This window comes from Euwallacea similis, chromosome 6, assembly GCF_039881205.1.
Source record: "Euwallacea similis isolate ESF13 chromosome 6, ESF131.1, whole genome shotgun sequence".
NCBI classification, from domain to species: Eukaryota; Metazoa; Arthropoda; class Insecta; order Coleoptera; family Curculionidae; genus Euwallacea; species Euwallacea similis.
In genome coordinates this window covers 4939436-4963190 of record NC_089614.1, presented here as the reverse complement: position 1 = coordinate 4963190, position 23755 = coordinate 4939436, and the positions used below count along the sequence as shown (strand labels likewise).

Here is a 23755-nt window from a genome sequence, read left to right as displayed (position 1 = left end):
AAAAGTTAATGCAAAACCTTCCTGCACGTCACTAGTTGACATTTTGCAAAATGGGATATATGTTTATTTGAGGTGTCAAATTACCTTAATACTCCAAATTTGATGATTTTAACTATACCATTTTTTCGTTATTGCAAAAAAATCTTTGTCACAGTTCCTCCATTAAAGAGCTGAAACTTTTCTGGAAAGCATTTTTGGGCATATGTTTATAAGCAGTTTTTTTTTAATTTTCGACCATATAACCCACTATTTCTTTTTGGTCCACTAATTTCCGGACACTCTGTATATTAAAATTGCAGTTTTTCCCCCCATTAAGAAAATAAATGAAACTTAGAAACTTTTTTTTTTCAATGCATTTAATTATACTATTTTTTCATAATTTGCTTTCCCCTGTCCACTGTTATGAAAAATTGAGCTACCAACTAATTTTTTGACAATTGACACACTTGTTTACGTCACGTCAATAAATAAAAACTTTTCCATAATAACCGTGATGCTTACTTGATCCTTATTCATAGCAATACCTGATGATAAAGTAATAGGCAGCAAATTGCAATTTCCCCTTTTGTGAAATGACATTTATATTCCTCCAAATAACATACTTTGTCGAAAATATTAGATCAAAGAGGATAATTTTGAAATCTGAGAGATATCTATCACACATGCTAATTACTTGTGTGAGCTAACTGAAGCTAAACGAGGCTCGTAAATTATAAAATTTAAACAACCTAATTTATGCAAGACAAAAACTATACATTGTCCAACCCATTAAAAGTATGTTAAACACATGATTTATCTAAATTGCGTAATCATGTTTTTTTCTGTGAACATGGAGAGAATCATGAAAAGATAAACGAGTTATGGATTTTATTTATTTGTCAGTAATTTACTGTTTATAGTTTTTGAAGGTGTAATTACTAAAAATTAGAGTTAAATCAGTGAAGCCGTAGAAGCAAACCAGGAAATACGAGTAATCCTTGGAAGATCAAGAAAAGTTACCTTCTTACCCAATAGTGACGTGAGCAGTGATATTTTATGACAAAAGGAAAGGTTCCTGAACACCGTAAACATTTTCAGTTATATTATTTTCAGAAGAATTTCCAAATTTCTGATTGTTATTTTTAGCCGTCATTAAATTTTTTAAAGGTCCTTTGTGAAGTCATACCTTGCAAAAGTAAATTTTAATCTGAAAAGGAGTTCGCATCAACAATAGTTTACAACATACACATGTAAACATATGACATATAGTCCTATACTGTTACAAATTAATAATATAATAAATAAATAAACAATCTTTATTTCTTCGGCAAAAGGTTATCGACCAAGCTGGTCTTTCCGCCCATGGTAAAAATTCTTAACTTTAGGTAACTAAACATTATTACAACCAAACTTATATGTTAAATCTGGAAGTATTCCAATAGGGTGGTCGACAGAAAGAGGAAGCGGGATTGCCTTGTCTGTCTTGTTAAGCAAAGTGGCTTCAGTATAGTTGAGTTGTGGTGATTGTTCTTCCCCTTTTTTTGCAGTTGTAGTAGCTTTCGGTTATTTTTGTCACGTTTGTGGGTTCGTATAGTAATTGGTTTGGTAGGTTGTGTAACTGGTTTTTGGGGTGTCCTATTTTTGTAATTAGTCTTAGTGCAATCTGTTCTGTTGTTTGTATATATCGTTTAGTTTTCTCTGTTGCATTTGCCCTTAATATATGTCCGTAGGTCAACAGTGGTTTGGATTTATATATTTTTGTTGCAGTTTTAGTGCTTACCCCTTCGTCCTTGTATGTTCATGTTCGGAAATGTTTTGTCCTTTTAGTGATTTCCAATTTGATGTTTCGTAAGTGTTTAATAAATTTTAATTTTTTGTCGATTGTTATTCCCAAGTTCTTACATCATTCTTTGGTTCCGTTATGTGTTCGTCTGTTATTGTTGGCGAGTTGGCTTTGATTTGGTAGTTTAAAAGTAGGAGTTGGTTTTTGATAGCATTTGGTGTTAGCCTCCATTTACAGAACCATGTCATTGTTTTGTCCATGTGTCTGAAATCTCTCCACGATTTTCTCTGTACTTTTGCTATGCACAATAAGTGCAGTGTCATCAGCATATGGTAATATGTATGATGTCTTGTTCGTATATTTTTTATCCTGTAGGTCATAATTATATATATCGTGGCAGTATATATTATGAAGTAGGGATGAGAGTGGCGAACCCTGCGAGAGCCTTTATTCAGGCAGAAAGGAAAAGAAAAAGTGGTATCCATTTATACTTCCAGTTGTCGATTTTCAAGTCGACTTTTAATTAAGTACAGTAAGTATTTTGATGTTTGCAGTTCGTGAAGTTTGCACAGCAAACCTCTGTGCCAGATGTTGTCAAAGGCTCTGTTAATGTCCATAAATAGGTTTGCTATTCTTCCACTGTTTAGTTGTGTTGTTTAGATGTTGTTCGTCAAGTCAAAGAGTGGGTGCATTTAATTATTTGACTAAAACACGGCGTTTTTCATTCTTTTAAATAGCTTGAAACCAATTGCAGATGCGAACGAAGAAGACAAACAGAAACAGAAAAGTGTCTACGCTAGTGAATTGATTAAAATATCTAAATCTCTAAAAACTAAATAATAACAAAAAAATTCAAATTTTTAACTTTTAAAATCTTTGAAGCATTTTCTAAACGATAACGAATTAAACAGGGACTCTAAGGTAAGATGCGCCTAAAATTGACTCTCATAATGAATCTTCCCATGAGCACTTCTAAATTTGTGAGCCTCGGTGTCAAAGCCCCCTGTATCCGGGAACGGGCTTTTCTGAATTCCACTACAGGAATCTTATATTAAACGTGCTGGGAGGGCTAAAAGCCGTTCTCCAGGTCTCAGTTCACCTCTAATAGAGGCTGATTCTCCAATGAGCCACAAAGCGTAATGGATGATCTGAGCGATCAGTTACCGGAATTTAATGCAGTGCTTTCCTTTATCAAATAATCCTCATAAGCTTAATTTCCAAATAGCTCAAGTAGTGATTAAAGCAAGTGGCTGGACAAGTACTTGATACTTAAATAACTTCCTCACTGGGGCATTTACTCTATTCAATTCATAAAAGTAATTTTGATTTTTCTTTGAAAATTGTCAAGTTGTCTAATACTGAAGAAATAATTCCTACTAATTCAAAATGTTTCCATTGAAGCACCTATTCTCGTAGTGGACGATCAGGTGAATAGCACATAAGTTTACAATAAAGCCTCCTAAAAGAAATATATATAGCACCTAAGAAGACAAAATAGCTGGCAAACTCTAAACTAAACTTATTGAAGAACTTTCGATCATAGTAAGCAAAATGAGCCCTTTTATTAACTAGGCTCATCGCTGGATAGTAAGAAAATACACTGCTGGACAAAAAAATTTGGACAAGGTTAACTTTATATTTATTTTTATATATATTTAAAATTACTCTATGCGCTTTTTATGCATATTATTTATGTGCATTAAAGCAAGCATATTTTTCAATTTTTTCTAATATAATCATGTCAAAAAACAAAAAAAGTTTTATATTACTGTTTCCTAAAACTGTTGTTATAAGTATGTCCGGATTTTTTGTCCAGCAGTATAGAATTAAGTGACAACGATAAGACCAGAAACCTCAGGAGATGAGTAAACTTTAAGGCTTATTCTGATCAATTTGGGCGATTTATGTATATTACGCACGGCTCCTATGCTTTTAGAACAAAATCGCCGTTTTCGGCAGTTTTCCATTATTTAATAATAATTAATTCTATAATATGTTTGAATATGTAAACGTAAAAATGAATACGGACACGTGAAAAGTAATCACAGGATCGTAAAAAATAAACTACGCGCACGTAGCAATAAACTACAGCCCGGTGTAAACACATACCTGTAGTTTATTTCTGCGTGCACGTAGTTTATTTTTTACGTACTCCCGATTATTTTTCGCATTAGATCCGGATATTAGAGCAAAATCGTCGCTTCCGATAGGTTTAGTTCATTTTCGTGTTTAAATTTATAGAGAAACGCAGTTTGACTGACTTTGAAAAATTAGTTGATTTTTGCATTCGTTTCATGACTACTGGCGAATCTTTGATATCTGGTAGCTTTGGAACACGTAAACATAATTGTCGCTGTTTTAAATTGTTTAAAGCTTGATTTGACCAACATACGCGATTTATGTATATTTTGCGTGGATCGTATGAATTCAGAGCAATATCATCGTTTGCGACGAATTTTGTTAATTTAACTACAATTTTCCGTACTTGAACTTGTCCCATTGCCGCGTTTGAAGTAAACTTAAAATCCATTCAAGTTTTCCCGAGTAGGTATGGTTGACCTCCACACAGAGCCTCCCTGTTTAGAAATTGACCTCCACACTGAGCCTCTAGAAAGTCTTCGCTCGGGTGCCTGCTCGTGAAGCCGCAGCAGCTCTAGGACTCGGGGGAAAACCAAAATTCCTCACCTTCTGCAGTAACCTCACTTTAGAGGATACCAACGGAGAGAATCAACCCCTCCCAACTCATCCAGCCCTCCTGCTGGATGCGTTTCAACCGCTTCGTTGGCAACGACTTTTGACGATAAAAACGATCAAAAGTGGCAACTTCAGCTTGTTTGATCATGATGTCAAAATCTCGTAGAAGAATTCAAATGTTCACACTTTGGGAAAGATTGACGATAGTGATACGAAAAAGATTAATTATTGGCACAGTGACAGAGTTGATGCTCTCACTGAGACTAGTCAACATCTAAAGTTAGTTCGGGATTTCTTGTATCATTTCGTTTATGTTCTATCGATGTGCCATTAGGAATATTTGTAATGTATACAACTAAAATACTTTCTTAGCCATCTGATCATAACATTCGAGGGATATAAATAGAATAGAAAAACTGAATGGGCAGATCCATGCGAGACGAGAGTCACATTGTAAAAAAGGTGTTGTTCATGTTCCAGTTATACGAATAACATGAAAGTAAGTTATATCTTATTTGCAGCATATCTTGCGTATCACGTTATACGTACTTACAGGGTGTTTACGTGATCATGTTAGAAATTGCAAGGGTAAAGTTCTGGCAATGTCTCAGTTCCATGATACAGGGGATCAAAGTTTAAAATTTATTTTCACTTTGTTTTTAATTAGTTTAACTAATTAAAAACATTTTTTGTCAAAACTTGATACTCAAGGGGTTTTAGACCGAGGAATTCATTTCTTTGAATATTTATTACCGTCGTTATGGGGCGCTATTTTCGATTCATTGCATAAGTTTAAACGGCCACAACTTTTTTGTATCTGGTGGGTTTAGGCTTTTTGCAAAGATTTTGTTTTTTAATAAACTTATACGGAAAAAGGTACACCTTGCAGAAGCTAATCTGCAAATAGGTATTTTCAGTAAATTAATTAAGCAACAATTTTTATTATCATATAATTTAACTACCTGTATTATGGAAATGGTACGCATTCTACGCATTTCGTTGTATACAGTGGCGGCCATAGACTTAAGAACGACACATAAAAAAAGAAAACATAATTCCTTGGAAGTGAACTTTAAAAATAACAATAATTTTTTAACGATTTTTATTAGATCTTAAGAGAAGTTAATAATGGAAATTTTAAGAAAATAAAAAAAAAACACTTTTTCATAAAAAGCCGATCAACTCCTCGAGCCCATAATTAAGAAGTATTTAAGCAAATAAGAATGTTAAAAAACAAAAACAAAACGTAACATAATTAGTAAGTAGTGGGGTAGCCTTTATTCTTCTCTACTTTCAAATAACGATTCGACATAGACTTAATTAGTGCTTGACAAAGTTTCTTAGAAATAGAGTACCCCCTTGCTTAACAACGTCGGATAAATTTGAAACATTTTTGATGGTTTGTTGTCTGAAAGCCTTTTTTACATCGTTCCACCAATTTTCAATCAGCTTAAAATCCGAACTACAGGAAGGCCATTTTAAAAGAGACATAATTCCGATCGAACCGAATACGAACATAAGCTGTCGTATGCTTTGAATCGTTGTCTTCCTGAAATTCCCAAATTACAGGCAAGTTCTCTTCGGTATTCGGTAACATTACAGTCTCTATAATGTTCTCATATTAGACCTGATTCATAATCCTTTCAATTTTATTAATAGAGCCTATCCCGGACTAGGAAAAACAACCCCAAACTTGAATCGATCTTCCTCCATGTTTCACTGTGATTGCAGTGTGCCTAGGATTGTAGTCCTGGCTTGGAGAACGCCGCACATAGTGTCTCTCATTTAATTCCATCAGTTTGATTTTCGTTTCATCGGACCAAACGTATTTCCATTAGGATAAAGCACATGCCTTATGGGCCTTAGCAAACTGCGTTCTAGCCGTGCGACTTTTTCTTCGAAGGAATCGTTTTTTTATGTGCAAAACGTCTATGTAAATTCAGACGTTCATTTCGGCGAGGTTTAATTTTTCGAAGGGAACACTGAGCTTTTATTTTCACAATTTTTTGAAAAAAATCTCTTTCTGGATATCAACCGCTGTCATCATGGGATTTCAACGAGAAAGTCGCACAATTTGTCTATCTCTTCCAGGATCCGATTTTCGACATTTCTTTTTGCGTGGTAGGTTTTGTGTAGTTCCATGTTCCTTAAACTGCTTAATCGCATGAACAACGATTGTTTTAGAGCATTTTAACTTGTTCTTATACGATATCACAGAAGCCCTCAAATTAATAATTAATCCTCTAAATTATGATGGGTGTTAAGGTTCCTTCGATAAACGAAACCATGAAAACAACAATTCGGTTTACGAAAGTGGACTGTATTAGTTTTTCCCTAAAAAGTAAGTGGCCTAAGTACTAATCGGGAGTCCGCCTAGATAGGCGGATTACGAACTAAGTTTACGTTTACATGATTAGAGCGACGACCGAGAAAAAAAGACCCCAAAAACGCGCCGCTTGCCTCTTAAGTACTAAAGTTGAGGAGTTTCAAGCAGGGGCGTACCACTACCAAGAGACGCTATGGGTTATGAGGGCGCTTAATGCCATAAATCGCACCCATCGGGTGAATTCCTGTACAAGTCACTTTTATTGGAGTATTGCAGGCGCGCCGAATTATAGATCGCAGGAATAGTCCAAGTTGGAGAGCTTCTACTGAGAAGTAGCGTATTTCCCAGCCACAAGGAACCCTTCGCTTTAACCTGATGGGTATGGTCGTCTGGTTCCCACATGGAATCCTCGAAGTATTATAAATACTGACATACATGGGCGTAACTTAGGGGCTGGAAGTACGAATACATTAACTAAGTAAACTACACAAACAACAATAACCTAAAGTCCTTAACAATGGGAGACTTTTTGATTTTTCCCTTGTTTTCTACATTTAGTTACTTCTCAAAATATAAATCTTACAAAAACTTTCACAAATTATCACTAATGGATACGCTAAACTGAAAAATCAGTAGCGTTCTTAATTTGGCGTCCTCTCTCTATCGATGCTTGAAATGCACCGATTTAGTATTTTCTTAAAACATAGGGAATTCTCTAACTTCTTCTAAAATAGAAGCTTCGGGATTCTCACAGATACTTTGAGGACATAGAGTCATACGATGTTGTTAAATTTTCGCAACAAATTCCAATTTCAATAAAATAAGCAGGCGTTCTTAATCCCACGGCCGCCACTGTAGATATTTATTCATCATTTATTGAGAGAAGCTTAGCGCCAAAGTTCGTACCATAATCGCATTAACACCCTGTATTCGTGTGACATACTAGTTTCGAATGATAATTTCATATATGTAGGTATATCACGTCCAATGTTCTCAAAGGCATATGAAATTATGTGCGTGATGCTTGGGACCCCGTATAGTTAGACAAATGTTTGATAGTCAAGTTGAGTCTCTCAGGCAGGGTATTTCCCGCTATTTTTTACTTTTTGGAGCTCGAACGAAACCATACAGAATTTGAGTTCATGCTCAGAACTTGGAAATCAAATTTGCTTTAAAACTTTCCCAGCATGTTCGTTCAGTCGCGCCATCACTTCCATGCTTAATAATGTTTTATAGTTCTTGCATCGTACATTTCACATTCCTCAAGTAATCAACTGTAGAATAACGCAAATAAGCCAAGTTCTAGAAATGTAGATTTTCGTATTGAATTCGTCAAAGCAAATTCATCATAATACGCCGTCGCTTCGTTGATGCACTACCTTTTACTTCTTTGACGTCCTCTTTGAAATACAAAGTGGCCAAAGGAAGAACATGCATAATTAGAAGGGCCGTTGCGGTTCTCGAAGCCAATAATAGTGCTTCACATGACGAACACAATTTCCTAAATCTTTTGAAAACGTTGAGACTGTACAGTTGCTGGGACGGAAGCAAAATATAAATCTTCGCATGTGCCGGCGAAATTTATTCGTCGCCTTTCCAGGCTCGTACATGCTTTATGACGAATTATGGCAAACTATGTTAAAAATGCATATATCATGCTCTTGAAAGGCCATGCTTGTAATTTTCTGAGAGACATTTATGTGGCAACGTTACTTCTAACGAACTATCGCAACTTCGATACTAATGCCTTTTTGCCACTGAAAGGGGACTTCTAGATGCCGCCATATTTTATATACAGAGAACAATAGCTCCAACAAACTGTTATAGCTAACTTAAATAAATAACTGCCGGAGAAGCACAAGAAGTTTCTTACTGCCCTACTTAGAAGACGTTTTCTCCGATATTCGGGTGTTTATTTATATTCCCGGGGTGAAACTTTATCAACACAACTCTTTTTTGGATTATACACGTCGCTTTTGCAAATTTACTACGGCTCAAAGTTGAAATACATCAAGTGTGACACTCATATATGAATATTATTTTTCCTTCTCCAAAAGTTTTGCATGGGAAAACTTGCCAACGCGGCTTGCACGATAAGAACATATAGAAGATTACTATGCGTTTTATTTGTACTTGATGCCGCCCAAAGCCAGGGAACGTGAACTTTACGCTTTATCCAGTTTTTCACACCTATTTTAAAAAACAAATTTTTCAGACTGAAGCGCGCATTTCCGAAATTAAATCCTCGGGCAATGTAGGTGGCTCCTTCAATCAATAAATATGTTATTTCCATCGAACCAAGATTTATATTCGTTTATTTGTAGATTCGTATCAGTCAGCGGCTTTATTTTTGGTTTAATGACGCTTCGACGCTTTTTATATTTATTTAACCAATATCTGCAATGCGTCCCACATGAAGAAGGTGGCCTCCTTTCATATGAGACTTGGAGTGGCGAGAAGTTTTTATTAAAAAACTTTCTGAACCGAAAAATGTACCCATCCTTCGCATAATAAAACTGTTGAGTGGTTGAAGTATTTCGAGTTCGAAATGGATAAAAATGATTCTCTAATAAATAAAATGTAAAGGTTGAGGACATAAAATTCTTTTAAAGTCCAGTTTTATTATGCTTTAATAGCGTAAAAAGGCAATATATTTGGGTCGGATGGCAGAGCAAAGGGTTTTGTGATATTACCGCCATATGCGGGAAATGTAAGTTTTCTCTAGAGATCTTTTACATCACATAATAAAAAGGAATAAATGAAATGTGTATTTGTTATGGATGAGGCAGATATCCCTGAATGCCGAAAATGCATGTGTGGCAATGTCCAAGCTTAATATCGATTGTTCCTCATAATCGACTAAAACCAGTGATTCAAGCGCTTTTCACTTCATTTCCTCGGGGGATATCGATATGAATCTCTTTCTTTGCAGAAAGTCCCTTATACCATTACAAAATTTGTCCAGGATCACAAAAGAGTATCGGCAGACTATCAGGGCAAGAGGGGCGTTTCAGATACCTATTTATTTATCTTGGAAGCTGGGTATATTTGAGCGGAAAATTTTATGAGTAAGAAGCATGTATTTTGAACAACTTGTCTACAATACTCTTTCCACAACTTGAAAAATTCAGAGATATATGGCTTCGCAAGTAGTAAGCGTCCTGTGCACATAACGATGTAGTTATAGAGTAGTTCTAAACTACTCACCGCTTATTCTAATGTAGGGAAATTAAAAAATATCCTCAAAGTCGAAGTTTTAAGCGTGTTTTGAACTGAACTACCTCCGTTATAGCTGCAGAACGTAGAACGATATAGTTGTGGTAAAGGCACGTCCTGAGCCTATTTTCAATGTACGCTTCGCCGCAAAATTAACGCATAGTAACGAAAATTGCACAAACTTATCACAAATGTGACGTAGTGCTTGAAGCCTCAAAAACCGATCTTCAATGGGTGTAGTCATCCTCCTGCGACCCTGCCCTGGTCTTCGAACGTTAGTACCAGTTGCAAAAAACCGCTGTAGTACTCGGCTAATTGTCGAATGTGCACCATTAAGACGTCGGGCAATGTAAACCTGGTTTCTTCCTTCTTCATGAAGAACGCCAACTGCTGCGCATTCTTCTACGGATAAGTTGCGACTGCGTTGGCTATTAACATCCATATTTACTTAAAATTGGTACGAAGCTGCAATGAAAGTGCCCACAAGACGCATTCGCGTGAAAAAGTAAACAGTAATAAATCATCACAAATAACGTGTTTTTGTTTTTTCTAATAATTAACACAAAAAAAGAATTTTCTCTTCATCCAACTCTGTAAAAACGGTGATAAGACATTTTAAGGATTGTTTATGCAGGGGTCAAAAAATATTTTAAATTTGAAATATTTCACTTTTAAAATGTATGCGTTAATTTTGCGACGAAGTATCTTTAAGCGCAGTAAGTAATAAAAAGAAAAAAACGTAATAACCGTAAACATGTTTGATTTTTATAGGTTCGCCGCGATTCACCTTACACCTTCGAAAATTCAATTGCGAAAAATTTGAAAAAAATCCCAAAAGTACTCAATATAAGGTGAATTATCCCTGCCAAAACTGAGCGAGCTCTGATGAAAACTGGAGATGTGACGCATTTTCAAATTTTGTTTTAAGGCAATTTTCTTGCCCATTATAGATACTTCTACACTTCTTGCGAGTTCGAAGGTAAGTGAGACAGCTCATAAAACTTCGCGAGACTCAACAAAAATTAGTTAAACATAAACGCAATAATTAGTAACATGCCAATCACTTTAACAACGCTTTGAACTATTTTTAACACTTTTACTTCCACTTCTAAACTTTTTTTTACCACAGCGTTTAATACTTAACTACCTTATGGTTCATTGGCCTCCTATATATCCGTGGGTTGGAGCTGCGAAATTAGGGAGAAACTTCCAGAACGATGTCGAATCGTTTCGATACGTCGGTCATCCGTGAATTTCCAGGAATATTCTGATAAGCTTATATTGAATGAATAGCCACACATGCTACCCACATACTGGCATAAAATATGCTTTTATATGGGTACCTCCAATGTTTGACGGGCTAAAGGATTGAGACTTTATATTGTTTGAAACACCCCCTAGCGCGATGTTGCCAAGATGTGCAACTTTTCCTTTAATTTTATATATATATATTTACATATCGCTGTGTTTCCCGTAGCTCATTTGATTGATAAATCTCAAACTGGCAACTTGGCTTTTGTAGCTATCCCGTAATTGTGGGTGGCGCCATCAAAAAGCCTCAAGTCTTCTCTACAACGCACAGTTTAATTTGTTGCTATACAATGGTAAGGAAATCCTTTAAGTGAATTGAATTTACAAAGATGCGTGTTTTAAAAAAAATTTAGCAAGCAAGATTCTCTTAGGGTGCCACAAAAGCGCCAATATGAGTCGGTTTTGTAGACAGTCCAAGGTTTGAATGGTTGATGGTTTCGATTTATGTAAATCTGGAAATTTAGACGGGAGTTTTTCTTGCGAAATTCTAACATCAGAACCTGAACATTTTCTCATGAGCGTTACACGCATACTGGCGTCCTTTCCCCGAAGTTCCCTTACGTTTGGATCATATTTTTACCAAAACACGCTTAATTTCGGAGTATTATGTACTGTCCGTGCTCGTATTCTCAATTAAGTCGAATTCCATGGACGACGTCCACAGACACAGAGTATGTGGTTCTTACCAAGTTGTACTGCTATTTTAGTATTCCTTCTATATCCAAAAAAATATAAAATTTTGTGTTTTTATGCATATGTTCTCTTTATTGTCACTTCGGGGAGATTAATCTCACTTAGCTCAAATCAGCCGAGACAAAATCTCACGAGTTTGTTGAGGTTGTTAAATCAACAATAAGTATTTTCTCCGGGATATTCTGACACCACACATGAGAATAAAGCCCCGGGTCTCTGACATGTAATCACTTCAGACTGAAGGACATCACACTTATAATTCTTTATACATTTTTCCCACGTTTGAATATGTTTTCATGAGCTTTTCAATGCCTTGTGAGTCTGAAGCAATTCCCACTTTCACTAACCAGCCAAATTAAGTCTATTCATAAGTCTTCCTACAGGATGTAAATCTAGAGCTAACAAACATGTCTCTATATTGAAAGTTATAAAGGTTCAGCATACTCTGGAAGTGGAAAAATCTCTCTATAGCGTTCCTTTGCCGCGCTTCGGCGTTTCCCGTGCAAGATTTCTTTTGATAAATGTTTGTCAGGACATTACCTGGGCGAATTCGAAACCTTTCTAGCTGCATTTGAGATGTGGGACAAGCTTAATTTTATTGCAGTACAGTTACATAATAAGACGTCTATCATGTTTTTGCGAGTTTATCGATTCGCCTTCGGAAAAGGCAAAGAAAAAGGAACACGGAAACTTTTTCCCCTTAATTTATTCGGATTCATATTCCTGAATTGAATTGAACCAATTTCTTGCGGATTTATGATCACTCGCACAGCTTGTTTGAAACGAGGCTTAGAATAACAACGTCTAAAAAAATAATGACGGTTTTAGCCATAACTATTCAGCCCTCAATTTATAAACCCTAAAACAATAGCATTAAAGCGAAACTGACTTGCTTAACTGTTTGTCTATATTTAGAGATAATTTTAATTAATTTTTTCATTGTTTGAGTATTTTTATTGCTTTATCTTTTATCCCAACAAGCGTCCTTTGTTTTTCCTTCTCCTTTCGTAAAACATAATACGTAATATTTATGGCTCCAAACGACGTCGCTCCATTTCATGAAAAGGTTTTCCAAAAATAACTGTATCCAGACCTTTTTCATCGTGTGTCTTCCAAACTAGAAACATTTCCCTTTTGTTCGGTCTATATTTAATTACAGCGGATAGTCTCTCGTTTTATTGTAGGCAATTCTCCCTAAATAAGTTATCAGTATTTTCGACCAGGCTTAACCGGCAATGGTCAGATAACGGTATTGATCTCTCTTGGTTTCACGCCTCGTTTGAGCTGAATTTTTGCATTCTCACGATATTTAGAACAACTGATCATCCCTACATTATCACTCCCTGATATTAAAAGCAATTTCCTTTTGAGGCATTTTCTTTCCGGAGTTACATTTTAACAAACTTGGCTAAAAGGTAATTTAGAAACGATAGTTTCAGCACAAAGCAGATAGTATCGCTCCCTCGAGCAATCGGTTATTAAAAAAGTTATACCTACCTAGTTTATGAAATTTGATATGCATAAAAGAGCATCAGCCTCTAAATAATTCCAGTGGAGTAAACATAAAACGGTGCAAAAAATTCGTAGAACAATAAGCGAATATATTTTCCGGATAATTAAAATTATTTGCATAAATTAATGTATATCAGATAGTTCGTTGTTCCGAATTAATTTTATTGTATACAAAATGAGCTAATTATTTCAGCCGAACAAAGCTGCTATTGAAAATTAAGGACTTTAGTTACCGTATAATACACATTCTGTGCATTACTTTTTACTCTGTAAGCCTTTTTATACACATTTGTAAGCAGTGTAAACGATGACACCCTCTAGTATGTGTCCAAAAAAAGGCTGCCGTAGCTCTTATCTTAAATGGTACTACCTACATGTGAGTATATCAATTAATTTTTCCTCGCCCTCTTATCCTGCATGCCCTATGCTGAAACTAAACAAGTTTTGAATCATTAGCACCCAAATCTAAGAATAATCCGATATTAATATTATAATGTAATTTCGAGTCAAGTATTTTACGAATTCTCAAAATTTCGAGTTCGATGGTTCCGACATCTTTTGGGCATAATTAATTTTTTCCACGAAAAATTCGGTATTTTATAAAAAGTAAAAATTTTCCCGAAAACATATGGTCAAGGTGTGACTTTTGGTTGTTCTCGAAATGGCTGAATGTAACAGAAAGCTAGATTTAAAGGAAAATATAACTTCGGCTTTCTTTTTCTCGATTCTGGGAATTTGCTCATGTAACTTCGTGATTTCCTGAAAATAAAAGGTTTGGAGCCGGTAGCGAGACTACCGTCGCCAAAGGATCCTACACCAATCTGCCCACTGCTTTAAAATTAAAGTTTTCTTCCATAATGAAGGACCTTGTTAGACACTTGAATCGAAAAACTGTATTTTGTTTATCATTCTTAATGATTCCTTCCAGTCGGTAAATTTCCCTTAATTGCATCTTTCAAGTCTGGTTACTCACTACTTTAATTTACATAATAAAATTCAAAGCTGCCTCGACAAAAGCTAAATTACTAAAGATGAAAGTTCTTTCACAACATGACACTATTTCCATTACCCTGTAGATACATATATCCCCTTCTTCGTCTTTTTCTTCCTTCAGAAAAGACCGTTGCTGTGAGAGTCTTTTTCTTTGAAAACTAACTTTTCTGTCTTCACAATCGTCTTCCCGAATTTTATTGCTTGTGCGATGGACAAGTAAATTGTTACAATCTTTTTAAACATATGTATATGAGAGTGTGCTTACCCTATAGTTCATCTTTCGGCGCACCGGATAGTGGCTTAAAATCAGCTTATTACTTCTTGGGCTTAAAGTCGTAAAAAATGCACTACGACTCTATCTAACTTGTCCGTGTGATAACGTCCTGTGAACCGTGAGCGAAAGTTAAAAATATTCGATTTTACATAAGAAAAATTTTAATAATTCATTGCAGAATTCTTATCAAACTGCCCAGAATGGCCTTCCCAGCTTGGCGCAACTATTGATCCCTTTATCGTTTTCACTCTCCACATGCAAGAGAATTTCGTAACCTGTCACAAAAGTCCAGGTTAGTTCAGGTTAACTCAATTTGAGCCCCAGTTCTGTCGTCAGTTTGCCACCTGAATTTTACGTCTTAGGGCGCGCGCAGATACGTAACATAACATCGTATCGCAGCAACCCCTGCACCACTTCCTTGTTACGCATGGATGTTACGATGTGGTTAAAATTTATGCGTAACAACATACTCGCGCATCATATAAGCAGAACATATTAGTGTTCGATCAAAATTAACAGAATAAAATTCACATCAGTAACGAAAAAAGTTCACAACTATGTTTTGTCCAGATATGCAAAGAAGTGGTGCAATACCAACGCGTATAGTTTATTTAATGTAACGGCGAGATACCAATAATCCATAGGACTCCTCAATATTACAATATTACGCGATGCTATTACACAATGTCGTCCATACTTGTTGCGAGGCAATGTTGCGATACGAGGTTCTATTGCATGTCTATACGCGTCTTTAGGTAGAAAAATAGGTCTCGCCCTACTGGCCTGGTTTTAATCAGGGTTTAGGGTTGCGCCCCAGATTCACGATGCTGGGGAGTCGAAATGCTTTTTTCGATTGAGCCCATCATGGGAACCCTAGCACTACGCTCGCTCAACAAATAGGTAATAATTTAGACCTTTACCTGCCGACCCGGAAGGTTACGAGGTTCTCGTTATTCCAAACTTGCAGAGATTGTCGCGGATTGAGACGTTACAAAGTTTACGTCCCTGTTACTCAGGGTTGGCAGCACTCGCCCCTATCCTCAAACGTTCAGTTTTAACCTCTGACGACCATCCCACCCAAGACTGCTTCGAGTTTCTTCTTGAGAAAGATCCGGGGATCACGCTTAAGTGGGCACCCATAAGGCCGTGTTCCCACGTGCATCTCCCAACCATTCCCTTTCCGATTCCCGCAAAACTGTAGTTTATTCATCGTGCCCGATGACTGCTGCCAGCCAATCAATTTTCCTTAATTACATCTTTCGGGTTTGTCGATTCCAATTAGCCCATACCAGCTTTCTAGAAAGTCGAGCATTTGCGAAACTATCGGGTGGCCGACAATCGTTTATTGTAACAAGCTCTATTTGCAAATGTTGCAACATGGAAAATTCCGCTTATTGTTTTCTTTATGATGATCCGATATTCCAAAGATCGGAAGGATATTAATAGTTCGAACGCTGCGTAATTTAAGTATAGAATCAAGTCTGATGCAGAAAACAAAAATTCATTAAATATTAGCAATTAAGCTAAGTTCTTTTTATTCAATCTGGGTCCCACGTGTGTATTTAGAGATACCACCCAGTTATATTGTTTTTGCAGCCTCCGGAAGCAACATTGTTCACAGCCATTTTATTGCCTCTACTAAAATTAATTATTATTGCAATCATGGATATTTAATTATATTCTGGGCCTTGAGCAGAGAGAATTAAATAAACCTTTATGCTCCATGATACAGGGTGATACATAGGAAATGGAGAGCCATTTTAAGCTATTCTATGTCCTCAGTAAACTGCTTTTCCGGCCTTATCTCAAATAGAGAAACACTCCTATCCACTTTTCTCTACGGCGGAATATCGATAGAGGAGATAACCACTTTTTACGGATTCCAAGCTTAAGCCTTCATTGATCCGCTTTTTGAAGGTTAACCAGCGTGTGTAAATATTTCGCAAGCTTGCACCTTGCACCGTTCGTTCAATTTAACTCGGATAAAGACTTAAACGTGTTATAAGATCTCGTCTCTTAAAAATTCAAAAGTCGTGCAAAAATAATGCAAAATGGACAGGGAAATTTTGCCGTTCTGCGGAATCCTCGGGGAGCGCCCGTGATCTGAAAATATTAAGAAGAGTGGAGAGAACGTTTTTGACTTCAAAGGAATTAATCTGACCACTTTCGCTCAAAGGAGTCAAGACTACTTTGAGATGCCATAGATGATTAAATATTAAATCCTCTTAATCCCGCGTGATTCAAGGTAAATGTATGGCCGTTACAACAGGTAAGATATTCAAGGAATAATGGATGCTTTATAATTAGCCAAAATCATTGTGAAGGGCTTAAGAGATGAAGGGATTAAACCTTCACGGGTATTATCATATAAAGTTTAACTCGAAAGTTTTTTTGATGAGATTTCGTAACAGTAAATTTTCACTTGAGCTCCTAATCAGTACACGAAGGATTTACATGATTGAACATGAATTAACGCTCCTGCTAATCTAACAAGTCATAAACTCCCTTACTAAAACAGTTGATCGTCACCAAGATCAAAGCCAAGGTAATGTCAAAGCACGTAAAGTCAGTAAGGCAAAACAGATGGCGCCACAATAGAATGAGATGTGGCGCTCGGAATTTCTAACCATCGCCCGCAGCAAAATAGTAAATAACAAACATTTTAATGTTAGTTGCCTTTTGTCTTTGAATATCTACATTCTCAATTTAACCCAACAAGCCTCGAGACCAGACCTCCTATTTTACCCCAACATTCCGGATCGTCTTCCCTACATTTGGCTTTTTAAAAAGTTTTGCCGGATATCCTTGTAACCGACAGCCCAATTATAAAAGTTCCGAGTAGCAAACTAGATGGATATGTAGGTTAAAACCGACGATCTAAAATTAAAATTTCATAAAATTGCTACTACATCGCTCTTCAGTTTGCTCTGGAGTCAAATGATGGCTCAAATTCTAAATCTTTTTGAGAAACGACTCTCATCGCAAAGTAACGATCCCTTATTACGTCATTTATTCTTACCCTACACCTGTTAATAAGCGACCTCGCGTTTTATCCAGTATAGACAATTCCATTTCCGTGCTCCATTCCACGTTCTTCTAAAAAATTTACGTTATGGGGGCGATTATCTTGTTCCAGAGGTTGCGTGTATGTAAATACCATTAAATTAAAAAGACCTATTTTTGGATTCGAATTAAATTGAGAAATATATTGTTGTTTTTGTTGTCTCTTATCGCGTAAAGTTATGGATTAACCATTACGAAAAGCTGACAAACTCAACTTTGCTTTCCAGCCAATTGAATTTGCCGTCAAACATAACAACTCGTTAAAGTTTCCAGGAGTTTCTTCCACGATGCCAATGATGATGTAGAATTTATCCGTGACAGTTTTCCCTGATTTCGCTGCTTGGGGAAAATGTTTCCAAACTGAACCACCAATTTGGATCTCTCTGCGAATCATCACCATGGAAAGTTAATTGTAATACCTACATGAATATCCTAATATTAAATGATGTTTTTCCACAAAGTGTAAAACGTGAAAATGCCCTAATTGTTCTCAGTAGAGAATACGTAAACCAGCAGCAGTCAAGTAAAAAACTTCAACGCGGTTTGCTAATGGCTTAATTGGGCTGGACAGACCTTTCGCGTTAGGAGGAAATGCATATTTGCTCTCAAACTCGAACTATTGTATTTTACCTTTTTGCTTAGTTCCTCCACACCAATTAGTGGAGGATTAAAAGGGAAACGGAAATTTCTCCTACATCACTTCCCAGCAAGAGAATCTTGCATAAAGGTCCATATTAAACATTATATGAAAGCACCCTTATAAGAAAGCCTGACATATCCGTATCAACTATTGTGCCCCAGGGAACCGAGGTAAGTGATTCTGGAGTGACCGAATTCGCTGAACAAACAGAAACACCCCCATTCTTTGCTAACAATAGAGCAATCTTGTTATTGTATGTAAAATAGGAACAAAAACAAACTTCTATATGGGGGACTATAATACGTTCCTTGCAAATATTTGTATTCAATTTCTTCCATTCACTGACTTTGGAATCTTCCATTAATAAGAACTTCTAGGTCTGTGGATTATTGACCTAAGCCCAAAGATAGTATGTGACATTTTTTAGTTAAAATATACCTACACAATATACCTAAGGTTTAATTAAATGTATGGTATTTTTCATTATAAAAATGTTCGATTTGACCCAAAAAAGCTGTGTTGATGAAAATTTAGGGTTGAGTTGTATAACCCTAAATCTGATACATAATCGGAAAACACAACTGTAAAAGACCGGTTAAACGATGCAGGGTTCGTTAAGTGGAGACAAAGAGGAAAATTTTTCCAATACATCGTTTGTATGATAAATATTCCGTGAAATCGGATTTTAATAGATGATAAAATTCTGTTAGAATATATATTAACTCAGCCTGCATCTATACATTGTACCCCAAATGGATTCTACGTCTATGAAAATATCAATTACTATGAGAGTCCAGAGCATTTTATGGAAATTCACATGATCTCTGAAAATTTTACTTTTTCTGTATTTTATGTTCCCACAAAGTGTTAAAAAGTTAACGATATTGGCTCACCAGGTTAACCAGTGGCGGAGGTATAAATACTGAGTAGGTACTAATATTCCATTTATTGTTCAGTGCAAAACTTGTGTATTCCACTCCATTTACTTACATTCAGTAAAAATAAATGGGAACACATCAAGTTTGCACTCAACTGCAAATAGAATTTGCCATAATAATCCTATAGAGAAAATAATCATAGGAAAAAAATAAAGAATGGGTCATTGAAATAGAGACCAAAATTCCCTAAAAAATATTTTTTCGTTTATAACGTGGTTTCGCTGCACACCTGATTTTTGATTTATTGCCATTAAGCTGTTTGCACCTGGGCAGTGGACATCAGTCACAGATATAATACAGATATCATAAAGCACATAGATATCATAGAAATTTGATTTGCAATGCTATAAAACTTTAGTAATTAAAAAAAAATTATCCTGTATCTCAAAAACTAAATGTTTGTAAGAACAACCCGTGCACCTTAAAATATTCTTTTCTAACAATTCCTGAAGTTCTGATCACGAAAGCATGTACGTCCTATATAGCAGGAATGTGCCACTTGATTAGGACATTCAGGATCTAAAATAATTGAAGGGCTGTAGCATTAAAAAAAACTAATTTTAGGACCAAAATGAGAGGCAAGATTGTGATCATCAGAACTTTCCAATCACAAATTTTACTCGAAGAGTAATCATAATATAATTTTTTTTAAAACACTTAGTTTTATTCAAGAACAGCAGGGAAATTCTAAAGTGCAGAGATTCAGATTTGTTAAATTTTCTGAAAAACAGAAAGAGGTAGAATAAATTTATTTTCACTAAAGTTTTTCTCTCTGCGTTCATAAAACATTCTAAAACTTTTCCCATTAACCAACACCGATCTCTTACGGCAACCAAGATTTCCAAACACTCATAACCGATTTTTTACATATTGCATATACATTCAAAATATTGAAGTAGGTATAGGGAATTATTGTCAATAATTTAAAAAAACTAAAAGTAAAAATATTTAAGTGCTAGCGATTTTCGCTGAAGCATAGTTTCCATGAAAACGAAGCAACGATCCAATGGCAAGTTTCTCTTTCCGACTTAGCAAGACTTTTGGCCCTAGCTAAGCTTAGCGAAACATCAATAATTTAGCTCTAAATGCAGCAAGTATCAATTATGAACTTCTCGATTTATGTGTTTAAAATTTTGTAGAATTTGCAAATTCTGATGTAGTTACATCTGAAATAGAGTCTGAAGACTAATTTACTAACAAGCAAATTCTCGATTATTTGGCAATTCCGATCTCTTGTCTTAACACAATACATTGCTGCCAATAATAAATCCTCAACCGAAACATGTTGTGGTTACAGAAAAAGGAATGAATCCCTTACATGGCATCAACACGTGACTGTAGCAGAAATCCAGACATTATAAACGTTCCTTATTAAAAGGACAGTTGTCACATCTCCGGAACAGGATAATGCAAATATCTTTGCGGGAATACATCCTCTAATCCGGCGTAAATATTAATAAGTCTGGCAATGTGGCAAACCCACCAGGATCTAGGTTAGCTACAACAGGATCTAAACGCCTATGGAAGGGCGGGGTGTGCGACAAGGCGTAAGCTAGCTTGAATCGATAACCTAAATGTGTAGTCTATGCTTTGCTTAAAAGTTCTCTAAAGCCGACAATAGAGGGCAGGTAGGTGGAAGGCTTATTTAGCTCCAAAGAATTTTTCCCACAAACCAATTTTTTATTATAAGCTATTTTCCTGTCCATGTGAACTTCTTTCAGGAAAAAGAACGTTTAAGAACACTTCCTCTTGTTAGGGCCCTGACTATTACTCATACTGTTTATTGTTCGAGAGCTATTTATCAGTTCATCACACAGAACCTCCAACTAAAAAAAAACCTCATCAATGAGGACAATTTTTAAGGTTGAAACAACATTTATAAAAAGGTGTGTGTCATACACTTTCAAGTTATGCACAGGTCCAAAACAAGTGAAAAAATCAAAGTTTCCTTCTTTGTTGGTCCGCTGTAGAGCCAGTGAAAAGCCATGAGATGGCGCGAGACAGTCTGGATTGGCGCGCTCTTAAAACGCAAAACTGGATGGAAAAATACCTTTAGGGGTGGTCTTGGATTCGTTGGTATCCGTGGTGGGCGAGCAGTGTCCATCGGCAACCGGAGACTGTTTTTCCTCGCCATTGCAAGGATTCTCAGCCTCCGTGGGGCGCAGATTTCCGTCGTCGACGCCGCTGGACATCCCACCGCACCGGAAGGAGGTTAGGGATGCTGTTGGCGATGTTTTAAGGCCCTTTCTGGACCAACAATCCCGCGACACGCGGACTACGGACTGAACTGCCGGAGCAGTTTCAGATGAAATCTACGAGAGCGGCGCAGCCTCACATAGTAGGACCAACCCCGTCGATCCCGGGAGCCCGAAACTCCCATTAAGTTCAAGCAGGACCGCATCTTTCTCTAAATCTCTCTAGAAAATCGGCCCGTCATCTTCACACGTAACTTCCACGCTATTTATGTAGCACCCCTCACTCACTTTTTTCGACAAAGTTGACCCCATAAAGGTCACATGCTAAAATAGCCAAAGAGCAATTATGTACAACCTTAGAAATGCTTTTACGAAACTTTAGGGAGTATTTGCGTATATCCAGCTGTTTATCCGAAGCATCGCCTATTATAGCAGGAATACTGTCCTGCTAAAACGGTGGACAAAACTTTTGAATTTAGGACGTTCCACAGTTTCCGAATGTTTTGTTTTGTTTTTGCCATTCGGAAGCAAAACTGGGCCTTAGGCAGCCGAGGGACGACCTCTTTTTAAATGACCCTCTGATATGTGTGAATTGGAATTCGAAAAAAACTAATCCAACCCTGCATCCAGTTGCAAGTACAGAGAACTCCCAAATTTAGTGCATTCCACCATCCCTAAATATTCTCTTTCATTTTCACCCCTTTTAATAATGTATCACTCTAAATATTTAATTCTGATATTAGGTAATGTTGTTTCCGAAAACTTAAGAACAACTTCTGACGTATCATACTCTGATTAATTAATAGATTTTTATCGGAACAGCTTTGTGGCCGAAATAAATGAACGAATTAGAAATGAAAAAGGAAAAGTAAATTGTTCTGTTTATTATAATATTAAAATTAAAGGTTAATTTAGCTCATTGCACTATCTCTAAATACGCACTGTTATTTTCACCCCTTTCAATAATTATTTACCATTCTAAATTCTTAATTCTAATATTTATTAATGTGGCATCTACCCTAAAACTTTTAGCCTCGGCATCAATTTTTGATATATCATACTTCAATTAATTACAAAAATAAATGGGAACAAGTTTCCCCTTCAATAAATTGACAAATTGTAGAATTGAAGGGTATGTATATAAGTATCGATGAACACACATATTAATTACTATTTTCCCAATTTTGAAAGCGTACATTGATTTTTCAACGCTTTAGGATCTCCTCTACCTGCTTATCTTCATCAATTTTTTATTGGAGGTTCTACTCCTGACGAATTCATCAAATAGGATACATTCCTGTGATTTTAAGGAATTCTGGAGATTTTTCTTGAGTTTAAAATCTCTTAAAACCAAAAATATTTTTTCAAAAAAGTTTTCATTATTAAATTTTTGCATCATTTTGCACGAAACTGACACGATATGGTTTCCCCAAGAAATTTCATGCATTGTCCACGATTCTATAGGAACTGGAATTGCCCCGAACATGCTCAGAATCTTCTGGCAAGCTACAAATCTGAACTAATTCGAGTGCTACTGGAATTTTGTAGAAATTCCTTGTCATTTTTCTCGATTCTCTAAAAACCCGAATTGATTGAACGTTATCAGAATTTTACAGAAACTTGTTCCATAATGCATGAATTTTAAGGAAGTTGGAGTGATACGGTTCTCCAGAAATCCTATGATATAAATAATAGTCTGTTATACGGGGTTCGTCAAAAAAGCGGAACGGGCGAATTTGCATCAAACCAATTGCCGGGAAAAAATATTTTATGTCAAGCGGTTTCTTATTACGACCTATTCCAAAATCACATAAGAGTATGTATCGTTGTCAAGTCTATCTTTTTATTTTTCAGTACACAGTGATTTTATTCAATGAAATGATATCGCTATTTAACTAGCGCGATAATACTAAAATTCAAATTGGGTAGTTGGGGTTTTCCCAGGATATAATTTTTTTAATTTAATTGGTAATGGCGATTAGGAACAATCCCGAAATCATTTAACAGAACCGGAACGGTCACACACCCGTCCAACCAATTAACGGAAAATAATAAAATTTCATATCTGAGGCTTTATAGGCACGATCTATTTAAAAATTGAGTTGATAACGTCGTGAAATCACAGAGAAATTTGTAAA

General features: G+C 36.1%; 1 protein-coding gene across 3 annotated transcripts in view; it reads right to left on the bottom strand.

Moving 5' to 3' along the window:
- The window catches only part of kcc (solute carrier family 12 member kcc), a 63749-nt gene that overhangs the window by 17545 nt on the left and 22449 nt on the right, over positions 1–23755 (bottom strand). Inside the window, exon 1 of one of the 3 annotated variants that reach the window (XM_066391147.1) lies at positions 21473–21704. The exons of the other annotated variants lie outside the window; for them this stretch is intronic. Coding sequence (XP_066247244.1) covers positions 21473–21614 — 142 coding nt within the window. The 5' untranslated portion in view covers positions 21615–21704. Of the gene's footprint in view, positions 1–21472; positions 21705–23755 lie in introns of those variants that run through there. 3 annotated transcript variants of the gene reach the window in all.